At 48.6% G+C, this 19,590-nt stretch overlaps 1 protein-coding gene across 6 annotated transcripts in view; it reads right to left on the minus strand.

Annotated features, from left to right (window-relative positions):
* Positions 1 to 19,590, minus strand: part of ACACB (acetyl-CoA carboxylase beta) — a 115,794-nt gene that overhangs the window by 31,839 nt on the left and 64,365 nt on the right. For 5 of the 6 annotated variants that reach the window (XM_061385113.1, XM_061385114.1, XM_061385115.1 and 2 more), the window contains 13 exons: positions 16,479 to 16,667; positions 14,893 to 14,993; positions 11,635 to 11,723; positions 11,420 to 11,544; positions 9,801 to 9,914; positions 9,517 to 9,630; positions 8,839 to 8,928; positions 6,054 to 6,172; positions 4,372 to 4,509; positions 3,246 to 3,345; positions 3,039 to 3,146; positions 861 to 917; positions 582 to 623 (listed from right to left, as the gene is read on the minus strand). In XM_061385113.1, the coding sequence (XP_061241097.1) occupies positions 582 to 623; positions 861 to 917; positions 3,039 to 3,146; positions 3,246 to 3,345; positions 4,372 to 4,509; positions 6,054 to 6,172; positions 8,839 to 8,928; positions 9,517 to 9,630; positions 9,801 to 9,914; positions 11,420 to 11,544; positions 11,635 to 11,723; positions 14,893 to 14,993; positions 16,479 to 16,667 (1,386 nt within the window). Of the gene's footprint in view, positions 1 to 581; positions 624 to 860; positions 918 to 3,038; positions 3,147 to 3,245; positions 3,346 to 4,371; positions 4,510 to 6,053; positions 6,173 to 8,838; positions 8,929 to 9,516; positions 9,631 to 9,800; positions 9,915 to 11,419; positions 11,545 to 11,634; positions 11,724 to 14,892; positions 14,994 to 16,478; positions 16,668 to 19,590 lie in introns of those variants that run through there. The other variant, XM_061385118.1, reaches the window with a different exon arrangement.

The raw sequence follows: 19,590 nt of genomic DNA on the forward strand, positions 1-19,590 counted from the left end.
AGCCAGAAAGCCATAGGAGACAGCAAGAGATTAATAAGTAGGGCCTGTGTCCCAATCAAACTTTGGTGATAAAAACAGGGGGCTGGGGAATTTCCTGGTGGTCCAGTGGTTGAGACTCTGTGCCTCCACTGCAGGGGGCCTGGGTTCGTTTCCTGGTCAGGGAACTAGGATTCCACAAGCCATGTGTGGCATGGCCAAAAAACAAAACAAAAACCAACCAATCGATCCCTAAAAAACAGGGAGCCAGTTTGCAAGCCATAGTTTGCAAACCACTGTTCTAGAAGAATATAAACAAAAGAGGTTGGGAGACCTGTCTTACAGAGTTACAACAGCAAGTATAAAAATTCTCCAGGTGAGACAGAAATGTGTATAGCAAAGGCTGAAAGGGTAGGAAATGTGAGGTCTGAGGCCCACATACAAACACGGGGCTCTCACTGGAAATACCAGCCCAGAGGAAGGCTGGAGTCTGCACTTAAGTTGCACTTCTAGAATACAGGGATCATAAGGACTGGGGACAATATTCTTCCTGAATATCAAAGATCACAGGGAAGACAGAACCACTTCATTGCTCTTCACCATACCTCATCTCTTGCTCTGAATGTGAAAAACTTGGGAAATTCTTTCTGCAAAAAAGACATATGAAAGACAATTAAGTCAAGCAAGACTTATTTAAATATTTATAGACTTGTTTTATGATTTTTAACCATTACCCAGGCCACTGCTAGAACAAATCATTTGGAAAGCCATCTCTCCTTTAGCCACCGATCTTTCCCACCCCAATCTACAGAGCAAACTTCAAATAAATGGCACCGAGTCTTGAAGAATGTAAAGAACTCAGATGCGCCGAGCATGGGACTGACCTCTTGGGCAATCAGGAATGTGATTCTTCGGAGTCCACACTCCACAAGGATGTTTTTCTGCATTAAAAACCAAACATACAATGGGATCATACTTGGTCACACAAAGGAATGAAGTCCGGATACATGTTACTACTACCTGGATGAACCTTGAAAACATGCCGAGTAAAAGAGGCCAGTCCCCAAAGGCCTCATATTGTATGAAATTCCACTTAGTTTATTGATAGGAAACACCCAGAATGAGCAAATTCACGGACAGAAAGTAGATTAGTGGTTTCCAAGGTCAGGGAAAGGGGTGTTGAGTTGAGGGAAAATGGGGTGGCTACTAATGGGTATGGGGTATTTTGGTGGGGGTGGTGAAAACGTTCTAAAATATAATGATCGTAATGATGGTTACACAACCCTATGAATATATTAGTAATCTCTCCTTACTGACCAGGGATATGATCCAGGATCCCCAGTGGATGAATGGAACCATGGATAATACCAAACCCTATATATAGTAGGTTGTTGTTGGTTTTTTCCTATACATACCTACAATAAAGTTTAATTTACAAATTAGGTACTGTAGCCCGCCAGGTTCTTCTTTCATGGAATTCTCCAGGCAAGAATGCTGGAGTGGGTTGCCATTCCCTTCTCCAGGGAATCTTCCTGATCCAGGGATCAGTCCTGCGGCTTCTGTATTGTAGGCATATTCTTTACCATCTGAGCCACCAGGAAAGCCCACAATAGGAGATTAACCACATAGAAAAATTATAGCCATTTACTGTAATAAAAGCTATGTGATTGTGGGCTCTCAAAATATTTTCTTGTAGCTTAATGCCTTTTCTGTCTTAACTAAGCACTTATCACTCACTGTGGCCATAATGTTTGCAGTTTAAGGGTACATTTCTTTTTTCCTCCTTCACAATTTCATGGCTAGAAGAGTCAGTCTTACTGTAGATCTTAGCATCTCATATGTTTTTTTTCCTGCCTTATTAAGTCAAGAACTTTCACCTTTTCATTTAAGGGAAGCACCCTATGGCTTCTCTTTGGCATATCCGAATTGCCAGCATCGCTACCCTTGCACTTTGGGGCGTAATTAGGTAAAATTCGGGTGACTTAACATAACTACTGCAATACCATGACAACTGACGGGACAACCCAGCCACCTACTAAGTGACAAACGGTGGATGCGCTGGACAAAGGGATGATTCGCATCTGAGTCAGAGTGAGCAGAATGGTGCAATACTTCCTCATAGCAACTCAGAATGGCACACGACTCAAAACTGACAAATTGCCTATTTCTGGCATTTTCCATTTAATGTTCTTGGACTACAATTGGCCAGGGGAAACTGAAACTAAGGAAAACAAAACTGCAGAAAAGAGGACTATGGTACCAAGAAGCACTGAACTGCACACTTTAAGTGGAGGAATGGTATGGTACGTAAATTATGTTCATACAGCTATTAAAATATATACACACACATTATTACACATGACACCACATGTTTATAAAACCAACCCAGTTATTTGCATAAGTGGTTGTTAACGTAAGTGACCATTTTAAAATTGGGAGTTTGGGACTTCCCTGGTGGCCCAGTGGTAAAGAATCTATCTGCCAATGCAGGGCACAGGGGTTCAATCCCTGGTTGGGGAAGATCCCACACGCCGCAGAGCAACTCAGCCTGTGTGCCCTTCAACTACCGAAGCCTTCACACCCTTGAGCCTGTGCTCCGTGACAAGAAAAGCCACTGCAACAAGAAGCCTGAGCACCACAGCTAGAGGGCTGCCCCCGCTGTCCAGATAGAGAAAGCCCGCTCACGGCAACAAAGACCCCGTGTAACCAAAAACAAATAAATACAATCGTGAGTTTTCTGGCTTATCCCAATGAAAACACTGCCCTAAACTCCAAAACTATTTACTGACTGTATCATCTGCATAAGGTGGTGTATATACTGTGTCATCTTATTATGGCAACTCCCAGGGAGAGAGAAATGCCACCTCTGTGTTACTGGGGGGAGAAGCCAAATTTCTGGCCTGTTCAGCCTCCTCTGCCCAAGGTCACTGGCAGAGCAAAGCCGGTATGGGCAGCCAGGCCTGCGGCTCTGAAGCTCTCAAGACAACTCGGGCACATGGACACCTCATCAAGACAGCCCTCCTCCTTCTCAGGAACCCAGACCCAGAGGCTGCCCAGCATACCTTGGACTGCACGAATGTTCGGAAAATGGGCACCAGCTGCTCATCCTCCTGGTGGTCCGCGTGCTGGAGGGCCACATTTAGGATGTGGATCGGCTCCTCTCGGAGGCTCTAGGACAGAAAGCCAAGGGGGGCGCCAAGAAAACCAAGTAGAAGGGCCCGGGGCCCCAGCCCGCCCCTCCTCGGCTTGCTCCCTGCTCACACCCTCACCTTGCTGTCGTCCTCAGAGTACAGGGAATTCCGGGCCTCGCTGAAGAGGGGGGTGTCCTTGGGCATGTTGGCAAAGCAGGAGATGACCTCATCAAAGTTCCTGGGGGTGCGGGGCAGAGAGGGAGGGCTGAGGGGCCGCTGCCCCACGAGGTCATAGGTCAGATCCAGACCCTCCCTCTTTCCCAACCACCACGCTGCGAGCGCATCCAAGTCTGTACAGAGCTCCTGTGGTTCCTGACTAGGTCCAAGGCACTAGTGATGGGGTCTTCCCCCCAAAAAAGAATGAACCTATGTGGTTTGAGATGGTGAATAAAAGAAAGGGTTCCAATACTTTGGGGGCATGGCTAGGGTCCCTTTTTTATTGGCTGGGAGACTCCTGCAATCTCATCTCACTTCTCTGAGTCAACTGAGGATAACAGAAGTAATCACTACACCTCCCAAGGCTGTTGTAAAGATACGAGATAATCCAAGCATGATGCATAATATACAGGGGCAGGCTGAGAAAAGCACAATGGGGACTTCCCTGGTGGGCTGGTGGTTAAGAATCTGCCTTGCAGGGGACGCGGCTTTGATCCCTGGTCGGGGAACTAAGATCTCACACGTTGTGGAGCCCACGCGCCACAACTACTGAGCCTGTGTGCCACAACTAGAGAGTCCGTGTGCCACAGCAAAAGATCCTACATGATGCACCAAAGACCCAACACAGTTGAATACATACATCAAGATTTTTAAACAGGGGAATGATACTGACATTTTTGAGCACGTTATCTACATACTAACGATGGTTTAAATACAATATTTTTAATGTATTATCTCATTTAACTTTCACGGTGACCCTATGAAGTAAGTCCTCTTGTGCCCTTTATACAGATGAGAAAACAAAGGTATTGAGAGAAATCATTTGTTCAGAGTCTTAGAGTCAAGAAGCAGGGTGAGCCAGTATTCAAAAGCAGGAGGTGCTGACATGAACTCACACTTTTGATGCTATATTATTCTATTATTAACTCGCTGTGCCGTGTGTCTAGGCCACCCCCACCTGCGTGTGCAATGAACAGGTGGGTTCAGGGGAAGCTCGCTCAAGCCCTATGGTTGGGGTGTTCTGGGGAGACTGAACCCTGCTGGGTACCTGACGAAATCCTCGAATCTCTGGAAGGCGACCATGGCCCCCATTCGCTGGGACTTGGGGGAGAAGCCACTGTCCATGAAGAGCTCCGTGCTGTGTCTCAGCAGTTCCGGGTTGGTGACACTGATGGGCACGGTCATCCTGCAGTGGGGGTGGGAGGTGGGGGGGGAGGTAGCCGCCTGCAGATCCAGCCCCAAGAGCCATTCCTGCCCTGGAAGCTTCAGTGAGCCAGCCCCACAACAGAGTCTTCTGAAAGAGGGGGGCTTAGAATCGGAGGTGGAAGGGATAGGGGAAGAGATCCCCCTCTGGCCATGCACAGCGCACCAGGGGCCTGGACCTCAGTCCTGCTGGTCTCTCACCGGACCTCCCCTATGGTCACAAATGCACACAGGTGTGGAGGGTCCAGTCAGGCTCGGCCTGGGGCGGGACGGTGAGATGTCACCCCTTGTGACCTTCCCAGAGGCCTGGAAGAGCAGGGCCGTGGGGCAGCTGAGGCCACAGGTTCCAGGCAAGCTCCTGACCCTTCTAGCCGACAGCAACAGCAAGGGCCTGAGATGGTCAAGGAAGCCCTCCAGGGTCCTCAGTATCTCCCTGGCTGATAATAATGCCATGTGTCTATATATACTAAGGGTCACAACCATGAGCAGGACACTCATGTAGGTTCTTCCAAGAAACAGAGTGTGAGTGACTACCCCAGCCTTCTTTCCTAGCAGTGTTGAACTGCTGCAGCGAAGAACTCCAGAGGCAAAGAATTCTAGGACTTCCCTGGTGGTCCAGTGGCTAAGACTCTGTGCTCCCAATGCAGGGGGCCTGGGTTTGATCCCTGGTCAGGGAGCTGGACCCCACGTGCCACAACCACGAGCTCATGTGCCACGACTAAAGACCCCACGTGCTACAGTGAAGACTGAAGCTTTCTTGTGCTACAACTGAGACCTGGTACAGCCCAATAAATAACATAAACAAAGGCAAGGACTGCCTCCTCGGGGGGGGGGGCAAGTTCAAAAGTTCTTACAGCACATCTCCCACAAGCCCCAAAAGGATCCCAAGCCCCTAGTCAGTCCCCCTTTCTCTCAACTGGGCAAAGGTGACAATCTTTATTTTGTGGGATGAGGAATAAAGCTGAATAGAGGAGAGTGTGGAAGCTCTTAGCACAGGACTCGACACACGTCACGCCATCGGACAGTAGTAACAGTGTCCGTCACGATCATCAGAGGGATCCTCACTATTCACCAACTTGCTGTGTGCCAGGCATGGGCCTGAATGCTGTCTGTGCCTCATTCTTCATCAGGGTCTTGGACAACTTTGTGCAACAGAACTTTCTGCGGTGATGGAATGTTCTAGAACCACAATGTCCAATATGGCAGCCACAAGTCACACGTGAGCTGGTGTGACCAAGGACCTGAATTCTTAATTTAGTTTTGACGCGTTTTAATTTCAATATCCCACAGGTAGGTAGCAGCTACCAGCCCAGACAGTGCAGAGTTAGGCGGCAGGCATGGGGTTATCTCCATGCTACTGAAAAGAGAATGGAGATGTGGAGAGACGCCAGGCTGGGGAACGGTGTGCCTAATGTCTCCCCAGCAGTTCCCAGACATCCCTGCTGGGTCCCTCCAGAGACAGGACTACAGTGGTCAGGGAGAAAAGAAACATAAGCCACCCCTCCCCAGGTGGGCACCACTCTGTACCGGTGCGGGTGGGAGGAGGGCAGCATGAACTGGAATTCCACCACGCAGGTGCCATCCGGGAACTGGCGGTGCTGCAGGCTGGTTAGCTCGTAGGCGATGTAGCCCCTCCGCACATACACCTGGTGAAACAGGAGCACAGACCGCACCTGAGAAAACCCAGGCCTGCGGGCCCCGGAAACAAGCCCAGAACACAGTCCCCAGAGCGGAACAGCGCAAACAGTGCAGACTGTATTTTGGGGCTCCAAAATCACTACAGATGATGACTGCAGCCAGGAAAGTAAAAGACGCTTACTCCTTGGAAGGAAAGTTATGACCAACCTAGAGAGCATATTCAAAAGCAGAGACATTACTTTGCCAACAAAGGTCCGTCTAGTCAAGGCTATGGTTTTTCCAGCGGTCATGTATGGATGTGAGTTGGACTGTGAAGAAGGCTGAGCGCCGAAGAATTGATGCTTTTGAACTGTGGTGTTGGAGAAAACTCTTGCAAGTCCCTTGGACTGCAGGGAGATCAAACCAGTCCATCCTAAAGGAGATCAGTCCTGGGTGTTCATTGGAAGGACTGATGCTAAAGCTGAAACTCCAATACTTTGGCCACCTCATGGGAAGAGTTGACTCATTGGAAAAGACCCTGATGCTGGGAGGGATTGGGGGCAGGAGGAGAAGGGGATGACAGAGGATGAGATGGCTGGATGGCATCACCGACTCGATGGACATGAGTTTGAGTGAACTCCGGGAGTTGGTGATGGACAGGGAGGCCTGGCGTGCTGCGATTCATGGGGTCGCAAAGAGTCGGACACGACTGAGCAACTGAACGGAACTGAACTGAAAGCAGTGAAGAGTAAAATATGCTCACTCTTTAGAATGCTACTTCCTCTGCAAAAGACCAGGTGGTAAATATTTTAGGCTTTTGTGGAATATATCATCTTTATCACAAATCACAACTACTCAATTCTGCTGCTGTAGGGACTTCCCTGATGGTCCAGTGGTTAAGACTCCAACTCCCACTATAAGAGGCACGAGTTTGTGCCATGGACAATATGTAAATGTGTGGACGTGGTTGTATTCCAATAAGACTTTATTTACAAAACTGGGCAGGGGGCCAGATGTGACCCACAGACTATAGTTTGCTGACTCCTGCTCTAGAGTAATGCTGTCCAGTAGAAATATAACACAGGCCACGGAGGCAGTTTTAAATTAATTTGAGATTTTCTAGTAGACACTTAAAAGGAGCAGGTAAAGATGATTTTAATAACATACCTCATTTCATCCCCAATAACTAAAATATTATCATTTCAACATGCAACCAATTTTTAAAAATTGAGATATTCTCCATTCTTTCTCCATACTGAGTCTTTGGAATCCAGTGTGTATCCTACACTCCGAGCACATCTCAGTCAGACTGGCCACATCTTAGGTGCTTACAAGCCACATGTGGCCAGCATATTGGACGGCATGGTTCTGAAGACTAAGCATTGGGAATTTTTTTAACTGGATAGGGAATCCAGGGATTAACTGCTATCCTTTGAAATTGCTGCTTGCAAGGCTGGCCCTTGGCTGGCATGTGAGAACTTGGATTTGGGAAGGTTCCCACCATTCCTAGAGAAGAATGGTTGGCAGTGCATTAACTAAGCAAACAGTATGACTTATGCTGAGCATATATTTTCTTCCTGGGAGTTTGGAATTGTGGTATGTGCCAAGCAGAGGGCGCTTATGTGCTGTTGCTGCTGCTAAGTCTCTTCAGTCGTGTCCGACTCTGTGGGACCCCATAGATGGCAGCCCACCAGGTTCCCCCGTCCCTGGGATTCTCCAGGCAAGAACACTGGAGTGGGTTGCTATTTCCTTCTCCAATGCATGAAAGTGAAAAGTGAAAGTGAAGTCACTCAGTCGTGTCCGACTCTTCGCAACCCCATGGACTGCAGCCTACCAGGCTCCTCCGTCCATGGGATTTTCCAGGCAAGAGTACTGGAGTGGGGTCGCCTTCTCCAGTGCTTATGTGACCAGCCCTCAATAAAACTCTGGACACTAAGTCTCTAATGAGCTTCCCTGGTAGACAACTTGCACATGTTGCCATAATTTGTTGCTCAAGGAATCAAAAGTTTAGATGAAGTGCCTTGGACCTGGCCCTTGGGGGGTTAGTATTTAACTGTGCCTGTGCCAGAGGAGGCTGGAATAACACACAAGACAGCTGGGGTTACCAGCAAGAACTTTGGACTACGACAGTGAAGTGAAAGTCACTCAGTCATGTCCAACTCTTTGCGACCCCATGGACTACACAGTCCATGGAATTCTCCAGGCCAGAATACTGGAGTGGGTAGCCATTCCCTTTTCCAGGGGATCTTCCCAACCCAGCGATTGAACCCAGGTCTCCTGCATTACAGGCGGATTCTTTACCAGCTGAGCCACAAGGGGAAGCCCAGGAATACTGGAGTGGGTAGCCTATCCCTTTTCCAGCGGATCTTCCCAACCCAGCAATCAAACTGGGGTCTCCTGCATTGTAGGTGGGTTCTTTACCAACTGAGCTATTGGACTAAGATAGACTTGATATACATCCTAGCTCTGTCACTTCTTAGCTGTGTGACCTTGAGCAAGTTGCTTCACCTCTCTGAGCCTCCATTCCCTTTTCCATGAGACGGGTGTAAGTAAAAGGACCTACGTTGGAGAGAAAATGCTGAGATCATGTTTGCCAGGCACATGGCCCAGGGTCAGGCATGTGGAGTGCAGGCAGCAGATGCCAGGACCGACACTGGTCTACTGAAGCTGTTCCAGGGACCTCTCACTTACTTACCTCCAAGGATGCCATGCAAACCACTTTGTTAGCGTGGTAGAAGAAAGTGGGCAGCACATCAAAGATGGTTGTTTCTGAGAGTATTAATTTCTACAGGAAACGGAAAGGGAAATAAAGAAGGAAAGCGGAATGCTAACAAATTCCAACCAGCAGTCAGAGGAGGGGAGGGATAGCGGCAGGGAAGAGAGGTTGGTCGTGTTGTTATCACAAAATGCTGCCAGGCTCCAGGCCCATGAGATCTGAATGTGCAGGCAGTTTTGGGTGACTGTTCTCAGGGCTCCCAGCTCTAGCCATAGAGGGGGTGCCTGGAAGCTTGTGAATGAGGCAGATTTAGTGGGTGAGGAGGGGGCCCTGGGAAAATGAAGCCAAGACCCAGCCATGTGAGTGCTCACAGCTTCCAATAAGCTCCATCACATGTGGAGTTTTAACATCATGCCTCCTGAGAGAGCCTTGCTGCCTTGCCATCCATCCTGCAGGACCCAACCTCTCTCAGAGCTACCCCTGGGCCCCCTCAGGCAGCCCTGGCCATGCTGAGCTAAACCACTGGTGCTGGTGATTGTGCCCTGCATCCGAGCACCAATCCGTGGAGGGCAGGGAGAGCCCGCCTTCCCACTCCCAGGCCCCACCTGGGCCATGGCATGTGCTCTGTGCAACGTGGAAGGATGCAGATGGCCTCACCTTGAGGTTTTCTGGGCAGAACTGGTGGCCGTACATGTCAATGGCAGACAGGAAAATGGACTCCACTTGGTTGTGCCTCAGCTCGTAGGAGGGGAGATGGGAGGCAATCAGGACCTGCGAGGGGAAGAGAGGGGATCGACGGGCTGGGGTGAGCCATCCTCGCAGGGAAGACGCCAAGGGCCGGTCCTGCAGCAAAGGGGCTGTGCATGTGGGGGGCTGGGCATGGTGGAGGATGGCACCCCGTGAGCCCGGGGTGCGGTGGGAACCACAGCCGGCCAGCCTACCTGCCTGGCTCTGAGGGCCACCTTGCAGTGCTCGCTTTTGCTCAGCTGAGTCAGCTCGTCGAGGATGGAGGTCAGCTCATCGGACAGGGATGGGTCTGGGCCACAGAGCTCATCCTTTTGGGGGACAGAAACAAGATCCAAGGGGATCTTCTGTTCCACCAGAAGGAGACAGGCCAGCACTCACTGGCCCTTGGCTGGGGGTCCAGCTGCCCCAGCCAACCTCCACAGTCTCATACATAAACCCTCCACCATTCTCCACTGCATTTTCATCCACCCCAAAACATGCCCTAAGTTCCTGGCACGAGGGAAAACAGAACCAAGTCTCTGCCTGCATCACTATTAATGGCCAGCAGGTCTAACAGGTATTTACTGTGGCCAGGCAAGCAGCTAGACACTTTCCATTTATTTCCTCAAATGTCCTTCACCCACCGAGGAGTTACTATATGATTCCCATTTTACAGATGAGAAAACTGAGGCTCAGAGAGGCAACGTGCCTTGCCCCGAGGCTACCAAGCACATGCAAGGCAGAGTCATACTTGAACCCAAGGCTCTCCTATCCCTAGGCCCTCTCACTCTTTCCTCTGCACATCTCTGCCTGACTTAAGGGGCTCAGTTTCAGAGAAGAGGGATGAGGGGAAATAGAAGCAGGTATGAACAAACAGTAAGAGCTATGTGAGGCTCTAGTGCGGGTATGCAAGCCAACTCTAGGAGCCTTGACATGGGGGGAGCATCTAGGGCCTGGAGACGTCCTGCCAGAGAGAAGATATAGAGGTGAAACCTGCCAACGAGGCAGGGAGGTTGGTTCCTATGGGCAACCCTCCTCTCTGCTTCTGGAACAAGGGACCTTTCTGCCGGAGACCAGGGCTGGGCGCGGCCAGTCTTTGCATCTACTCTTATGCCCTAAATGCAAGAAGGGCTTAGGAAAGGCTCAGAGTTGATGCTCCCTCAATACCCACTAAGACAAAACAGTGACTGCTGGGACCCTGAATACCTGGGCATCACGCCCCGACCTCCGCACCAGGCTGTTCTCCAGGCAGTCACCAGACGGTGGGGCCGGGGAGGGGGGGGTCATTCTTTTCTACTTCTGCATGTCCCTAATTAGAATGAGCCCACATTTTGTTTCTATAATCAGAAAATTTGTTTAACATATTAACATTTCACACACATACACAAGCACACAAGCAGGTCTGTGGTGAAGAAATCTCATGGGAAATTATTCTCAACCTTCTCTCCCTCCCAAATTTTGATTTGCTTTGTGTTATCAAATGGTGGTGACACTCATCGCTGTCATTCCCCTGGCCTGTGCCTCCAAGGACAGCGTGGAACGCAGGCACTGTCCAACAGCCAGGCTAGTGGTTTTCTAAGACAGGAAAGACTCGAGAGCTCCCTGGTGGCCTAGAGGTTAGCATTCCAGGCTTCCACTGTCATGGCCCAGGTTCAATCCCTGGTCAGGGAAGATCCTACAAGCTGTGCAGCGTGGAGAAATGAATAAACAAGAGAGGCAAGACCCAAGACAAGTTTGGTATGAAGTATTTTAAAATCTGGCGACCAGAATCTTTCCAGGGGAAGCCGGCAGAGCCCTGTCCAACACTGGGGAAAGGACGCCTTCTCCCGCTTACAATCAACATGATCACCAGCTGGTTCTTCTTGGCCACCTGCGAGTGGGAGAAGATGCAGTCCAACACCTGGGCCATGTCTGGCTTCAGCTGCTCCCGGAGGTTTATCACACACTTGTCGTAGTGGGCTGCAGGGGGACAAGAAGCCATGTGGGGTAAGGCTCCGGGCCGCCTGCCCGTGCGGACTCATCACCAGTGCCTGGGGTGGCGACTCTTGCCTTGCTGGAAATGGTGCTCAACCAGTAAATATCTCCGCAGGAGGTCCAAGACCACCGCCTTCATGTAGCCGCGGGCCCCACTGCGGTACCTGGGGAGGAGGAGAAGGCCGCTGAGTGATCAGCTCTGTGTCCTGGGGTGCCTGTCGTCTCCAGCAGGACTTTCAAGACTTGAAAAAGGACTTCAGTTCAGTTCAGTTGCTCAGTGGTGTCCGACTCTTTGCGACCCCATGGACTGCAGCACGCCTGGCCTCTCTGTGCGTCCCCAACTCCTGGAGTTCACTCAGACCCATGTCCATTGAATCAGTGATGCCATCTAACCATCTCATCCTCTGTCATCCCCTTCTCCTCCCACCTTCAATCTTTTCCAGCATCAGGGTCTTTTCAAATGAGACATTTCTACGCATCGGGTGGCCAAAGTATTGAAGAGAAAACACTAATAAAGAATCTGGAGGAGGACTTCCCTGATGGTCCAGTGGCTGAGGATCTGCCTTGTAATGCAGGGGACATGGGTTCGTTCCCTGATCTGGGAACTAAGATCCCACATGCTGTGGAGCAACTAAGGCTGCCCACCACGACTGCTGAGCCTGTGTGTCACAACTAGAGAGTCCGTGAGCCGTAAGTAAAGAATCTGCGCGACGCAATGAAGATCCTGCATGCCACAGCTAAGACCCAACATAGCCAAACAAATAGATAAATATTTTTAAAAAGAATCTAGAGGCTGCACCCTCGAATCCTTAGGTCTGGGAGGGATGCGTGAGTTGGTCCATCTGTGTTAACTCTGCCAGTCAGAGACAGTGACGACTTGCCCAAGGTCACACGTCCAACCAGAGGTCCCCAGAGAGAAGGAAAAACAGTCACAGAGCCGGGATGCTGAATGGGGTCAGCCTTGCCTGAATGAGTGAAGACAAATATTTTCAATTAACCATCCAATGGATAAAGACAATTCGAAAAATAAAACTTGAAAGACATTTACAAATGGTAACCTGGAGGTTCCTTAAACTATTTCCTCTTCCAAACCATTTCGGAACACGAGGAAAGGGACGCTGAGTTTCAGGAAAGTTGAAACCAGCTTTGCCCCAGCACCAGCAAATGACATCAAAAGAGAGTACGAACCAAAAAGGCTCCTGGTTCGTATGTGATTTTTAAAAACACACACGCGCACAATACAGGATATACCTCTGAGATTTATATGTAACACAAGAAGAACGTGCTAGGGAATTGGATTCATTTCTCATTTGTTCATACCTCCCGGTCATTTCTCCTGTACTAAAGGATGGATTAGGGTTAGTGCTGGAAGAGTTCTGGGGAAAGGATTAGCCTTGGCTATGGAGCTCTCACTTTGTGGGGAATCCAAACGCAAATCTCCTTCCTCAGCTGCAACCCTATATTGTCAGTATGTGTCCTCACAAGCCAAGGAGTGCCCTGAAAAGAAGGGCATTTTCCTATAGCCATCTATCTTCTGCACCTCTTATAGTTTTTGGCACGTGGCTAATATGTGCTGAATTAACTCACTCCAGTCTGAAAATGTTTGAATTCTGTCCAAGAAGGCAAAGCTTTCTTGCTGGGTAGAGTTTTCATACAAAAGGGCAGTTCTTTTTATCAGCAGCATAGTTCTTCCTGCTCAAGAGCTATGTAAGACAAAATACAAGTTCTTAAAGAAAATTCTTTTTAAAAATTCTTACAAAGGTGGGACTATAGAACCCCTTACCCGACTCTTGAGAAATCTGTATGTGGGTCATGAAGTAACAAGTCAGAACCGGACATGAAACAACTTACTGGTGCAAATTGGGAAAGGAGTGTGTCTGAGGTTGTATATGGTCACCTTGCTTGTTTAACTTATATACAGAGTACATCATGCGAAATGCCAGGTTGGATGAAGCTCAAGCCGGAATCAAGATAGCCGGGAGGAATATAAACAACCACAGAATATAAACAAACACCCTCTTGAAGAGGGTGAAAGAAGACAGTGAAAAAGCTGGCTTAAAACGCAACATTTAAAAAACTAAGATCATGGCATCCGGTCCCATCACTTCATGGCAAACTGAAGGGGAAAAAGTGGAGGCAGTGACATGTTTTATTTTCTTGGGCTCCAAAATCACTGTGGACGGTGACTGCAGCCATGAAATTAAAAGATGCTTGCTTCTTGAAAGAAAAGCTATGACAAACCTAAACAGCGTATTGGGCTTCCCTAGTGGCTCAGCTGGTAAAGAATCCACCCGCAATGCAGGAGACCTGGGTTCAATCGCTGGGTTGGGAAGATCCCCTGGAGAAGGGAACAGCTACCCACTCCAGTATTCTGGCCTGGAGAATTCCATGGACTGTATAGTCAATGGGGTTGCAAAGAGTCAGACACGACTGAGGAACTTCCACTTCACTTCACTTCAAACAGCGTATTAAAAGGCAGAGACATCACTTTGCTGACAAAGGTCCGTATTGTTGAAACTATGGTTTTTCTAATAGTCATGTACAGATGTGAGAGTTGGACCATAAAGAAGGCTAAACACTGAAGAATTGATGCTTGAATTGTAGTGCTGGAGAAGACTCTTTGAGAGTCTCTTGGACAGCAAGGAAATCAAACCAGTCAATCCTAAAGGAAATCAACCTTGAATACTCATTGGTAGGACTGATGCTGAAGCTCCAATACTTTGGCCACCTGATGCGAAGAGCTGACTCATTGGAAAAGACCCTGATAATGGGAAAGATTGAGGGAACAGGAGAAGGGGGTGGCAGAGGATGAGATGGTGTCTAACCATCACCAACTCAACGGACATGAATTTGAGCAACCTCTGGGAGATACTGAAGGACAAAGGAGCCTGCAAGAGTTGGTCATAACTGAGCAACTGAACAAATTCTTTACCAATTCCTCCTTTGCAAGGATCCCCCAAAATCACAAGAACAATTTCTAGAATCATTTACAGCTTATTAAGTCATTTCATTCCACTATCTTATAAGAAAAGCTACCATGAGGACTTGCTGTGTTTCCGCACTTTACAAAAGTTAATCTACTGGTAATGCAAAATGATTCAGCATGTGAAGTGTTTTTAATTCCCATTTTACAGACTAGCAAACTGAGACTCGGAAGTAAAGGATGTTGCTTTGTTCTTCTGTTAGGCAGGGCTGTGCCAGGGCTGGAACTGGGGTATCAGACCCTAGGCACTGTCTCTTGGTTTGAGCCTGCCCTTAAGATAGCAGCACCCTGGGGCAACACATGGATGAGTAAGTGTGACCACCACATCCCACGGAGGGCCCAGGACTCACTTCTGGACCAGCTGTACAATGCTCTGGGTGTTCATGAAGAAGACCTCCCGGTCGGCCTTCCGCTGCAGGGTGGCTGCGTGGCAGTCCAGGATGGTGGCTATCTGAACGCGAAAACAGGACAAGTCTGGCCGCTCAGACCACACAATCTGCCCACCGCACAGAAGTCACTGGAAGGACCCACCACAGGTTCCCACGCAGAGCCCCCAGAGGATCATTCAAAAACTGCAACCCAAAGCCCTCTGCCCCCCCAGAAACAGCTCTGTGTGCCCCACTCACCATGTGGCTTGAGGACTAAAGAGCTCAGGATGACAACAATCACATAAAGACTTATGCATGTTCACACCATCCCTCTTCACAAACACTCCATGGGAAGAGGAGAAGGGAATTTCCAACACCAGGGAGCATGAGGGTGTCGGGTGGGCCCTATTTTTACAGTTAGGTTGAATGCTATTGGCATACTGTTTTGTGGCAACAAAAATACCTCTAATGAAAAACCTGCATCAATAACAAATTCCCAGAAGGTTCCAACATGTACGATTCTCCACTGCGGTCCTTGAGAGCTTTGTTTTCATTATTTCTTAGTTGAGCTAGAATACATACACTATCATATTCCCCTCCTTCCTTTTAAAGTGTATATTTAATTCAGTGGTTTGTACTATATTCATGGAGATATGCAACCACCATCACTAATTTTAGAGCATTTTCATCACTACCCAAAGAAATCCTATAGCCATGGGCAATCACTCACGCCTGCCCTGAGCCCCTGGCAAACACTAATCTACTGTCTCTTCTCCATGGACCTGCCAACTACGTTTCATATAAATGGAATTGGGCAACGTGAGCTTTTGTGACTGGCTTTTTTCACTGAGAATCAAGCTTTTAAGGTTCATCCCCAGGGTAGCACGAGTCATTTCATTCCTTCTTATGGCCGAACAATATTCCAACTTAGAAGTTGACTTCTGGCAATAAGCTGACTTACACTGACCTCGAGCTCCCCAAATTACTAACTTATGGGTGGTGCAAGGAAGCCCTTCTCACCAGACCGAGGGCATGAAAATAAAAAAGAGGGGACTCTTCCAGATGTAGTTTTCCTTTAACCTGCTTGATAAAAGCAACCCCTCCCTCCAAAAGAACAAAATGAGGCCAATGTAGAATTATTAGAGGTTTCTGATACTCCCCGGGAACGGCTTCCATTCTTAGAAAACGTGATATAGACGTACAGCCCCACGACTGTCACCCTACACAAACCCGAGGAGGAAGAATCGACACTACACACTAGCGAGAAAAACTCACAAGCTCCTCTCTTGCGTCAGCCAGTGTAGTTCTGGAAAATGCTGACTATTCACACCAACCCACCTACTCCTGTTCCGAATCCGAGGACTACTGATAACTGCTTATGTCCATCTAACGCTGCTGTTTTGGGGGAAAGTGCTGGGATTCTGCAGAGCAGGCGTGAAAGAAAACTCTTTTCAGGCCCCAGCATCTCTGGCTGTCGGTGTGGGTCTCACAAAGCCCGATCTGACGAGAGGCTGGGGGTCCAGGCTGACGGGGGGCTGAGTTCCTGGAGGCTGTGGGTGCGGCCCTACCTGCTGGCTGGGGAACTGGCAGAGCACCGAGGTGATGTTGCTGGCGTACTGGGCCATCACCCTGCGGACGGCCTTCTCCACGGGGGCGGGAACGCGGCCCGACACACTGGTCATGATCTCCTGAAGCTCCAGCAGCGGCAGCGACGGGTGCCGGAGGGCCCTCAGGAGCTTCTGCACCCAGTCCTTCAGCTGCAGCGGGACCAGAGCGTCGGCCCGAGGCCTACAGCCACCCAGCACGCGGCGGGCGGCGCCTGACACACTAAGCCATCCAGGCCCCGTGCACGCTAGCAGCCCCTCTGGCACAGTCCCGGGGGGAACGGCCCCAGCCACAGAGGGGGAGGAACACCCACCCGGCTTCCCCCCCGGGACAGCCCCACTCCCCATCCTGTGCTTCCAAACTGCCAGCCTGGTGCGGGGTCAGGACATCAAGCTTTGCAAAGCATAGATGTTTGTGGGACGCTTGCTTTGTGCCAGACGCTGTTTGAGGACCCAAATTGACCTGTTCTCACTTGATCCTCAGAAACAACCCTAGGGAGTAGGTATAATCGGTACTCCCATTTCCCATTTGAGGATATTGAAACAGAGAGGTTAATTGTTGCCCAGTCACCCAGCTAGCAGGAAGCAAGGCCAGGATGCAAACTCAGAGACTCTTAATAGCTGCACTGCCCTGCTTCTGGGTCACCGGAACTGTTGATGGTTTTTGAATGGGAAGGAGAAAGTTGTCAATGCCGTAATGTGGTTGTAAGGTTTGAACTTGAAACCACGCACACACTGGCAACTGCAGAGGCTAAAAAAATGTTGCAGTGCTGGTAATTAGGCAGCCTAACACAGGGGCTAAGCACACGGACTCTGAAGCGGGAGGGTCATTGTTCAAACCCCTCTTTGCCTCCTTATGGGTGAAAGGACCTAACAGAAGCAGAAGATATTAAGAAGAGGTGGCAAGAATACACAGAAGAACTATACAAAAAAGATCTTCATGACCAAAATAATCACGATGGTGTGATCACTCACCTAGAGCCAGACATCCTGGAATGTGAAGTCAAGTAGGCCTTAGAAAGCGTCAGTACAAACAAAGCTAGTGGAAGTGATGGAATTCCAGTTGCGCTATTTCAAATCCTGAAAGATGATGCTGTGAAAGTGCTGCACTCAATATGTCAGCAAATTTGGAAAACTCAGCAGTGGCCACAGGACTGGAAAAGGTCAGTTTTCATTCCAATCCCAAGAAAGGCAATGCCAAAGAATGCTCAGACTACCGCACAATTGCACTCATCTCACATGCTAGTAAAGTAATGCTCAAAATTCTCCAAGCCAGGCTTCAGCAATACGTGAACCGTGAACTTCCAGATGTTCAAGCTGGATTTAGAAAAGGCAGAGGAACCAGAGATCAAATTGCCAACATCTGCTGGATCATCGAAAAAGCAAGAGAGTTCCAGAAAAACATCTATTTCTGCTTTATTGACTATGCCAAAGCTTTTGATTGTGTGGATCACAATAAACTGTGGAAAATTCTGAAAGTGATGGGAATACCAGACCACCTGACCTGCCTCTTGAGAAACCTATATGCAGGTCAGGAAGCAACAATGAGAACTGGACATGGAACAACAGACTGGTTCAAAATAGGAAAAGGGGTACATCAAGGTTGTGTATTGTCACCCTGTTTATTTAACTTATATGCAGAGTACATCATGAGAAACGCTGGGCTGGAAGAAGCACAAGCTGGAATCAAGATTGCCGGGAGAAATATCAATAACCTCAGATATGCAGATGACACCACCCTTATGGCAGAAAGTGAAGAGGATCTAAAAAACCTCTTGATGAAAGTCAAAGAGGAGAGTGAAAAAGTTGGCTTAAAGCTCAACATTCAGAAGACGAAGATCATGGCATCTGGTCCCATCACTTCATGGCAAATAGATGGGGAAACAGTGGAAACAGTGTCAGACTTTATTTTTTGGGGCTCCAAAATCACTGCAGATGGTGACTGCAGCCATGAAATTAAAAGATGCTTACTCCTTGGAAGGAAAGTTATGACCAACCTAGATAGCATATTCAAAAGCAGAGACATTACTTTGCCAACAAAGGTCCATCTGGTCAAGGCTATGGTTTTTCCAGTGGTCATGTATGGATGTGAGAGTTGGACTGTGAAGAAAGCTGAGTGCCGAAGAATTGATGCTTTTGAACTGCGATGTTGAAGAAGACTCTTGAGAGTCCCTTGGACTGCAAGGAGATCCAACCAGTCCATTCTGAAGGAGATGAGTCCTGGGTGTTCTTTGGAAGGAATGATGCTGAAGCTGAAACTCCAGTACTTTGGCCACCTCATGTGAAGAGTTGAGTCCTTGGAAAAGACTCTGATGCTGGGAGGGATTGGGGGCAGGAGGAGAAGGGGACGACAGAGGATGAAATGGCTGGATGGCATCATGGACTCTATGGACGTGAGTCTGAGTGAACTCCAGGAGTTGGTGATGGACAGGGAGGCCTGGCGTGCTGTGATTCATGGGGTTGCAAAGAGTCGGACACGACTGAGTGACTGAACTGAGCTGAACTGACTGAAGGCAAGTTTTGTAGCCTCTCTGTGTCTCAGTTTCCTCACCTATAAAACGGAATAATAAGAGTTCCTACCTCCCTGTTGTTGGGAAGGTGAAATGACCTAATAAGTGTTAAGTGCTTAATAAGCACTTAACTTAATAACACTTAATAAGCACTTAACTTAATAACACTTAATAAGCACTTAACTTAATAACACTTAATAAGTGTTAAGTGGTAGCTGGCACATAGCATGTACCAGACTAGAGCTGGCCATTATTACCATGACCACCATCACTGTGATGGACTATTCTGGGATAGAAGGTAATGTAGCAGTAGTTTTATAGCTACTGATGTCGAGTTCAGCAGCACAGGTCCTTCACAGAGGTCTGCAAATTTGAGGACTTACTTCTCTACAGACAACGGGACCCTGGATGAACAGAGTTGTGTCTCTGGACAAAGTCGCTTCCTTACTGTCTCTTTAACAGGTGACCCACATCGACTCTTCTCTTAGAACATGAACATTCTGTGTTGAGCTGAACTGAATCAACAAAAGCAACGTAACCTTTACACTGGTTTATAATCAGAGAGA

The sequence above is a fragment of the Bos javanicus genome, chromosome 17, assembly GCF_032452875.1.
Source record: "Bos javanicus breed banteng chromosome 17, ARS-OSU_banteng_1.0, whole genome shotgun sequence".
Classification (NCBI taxonomy): Eukaryota; Metazoa; Chordata; class Mammalia; order Artiodactyla; family Bovidae; genus Bos; species Bos javanicus.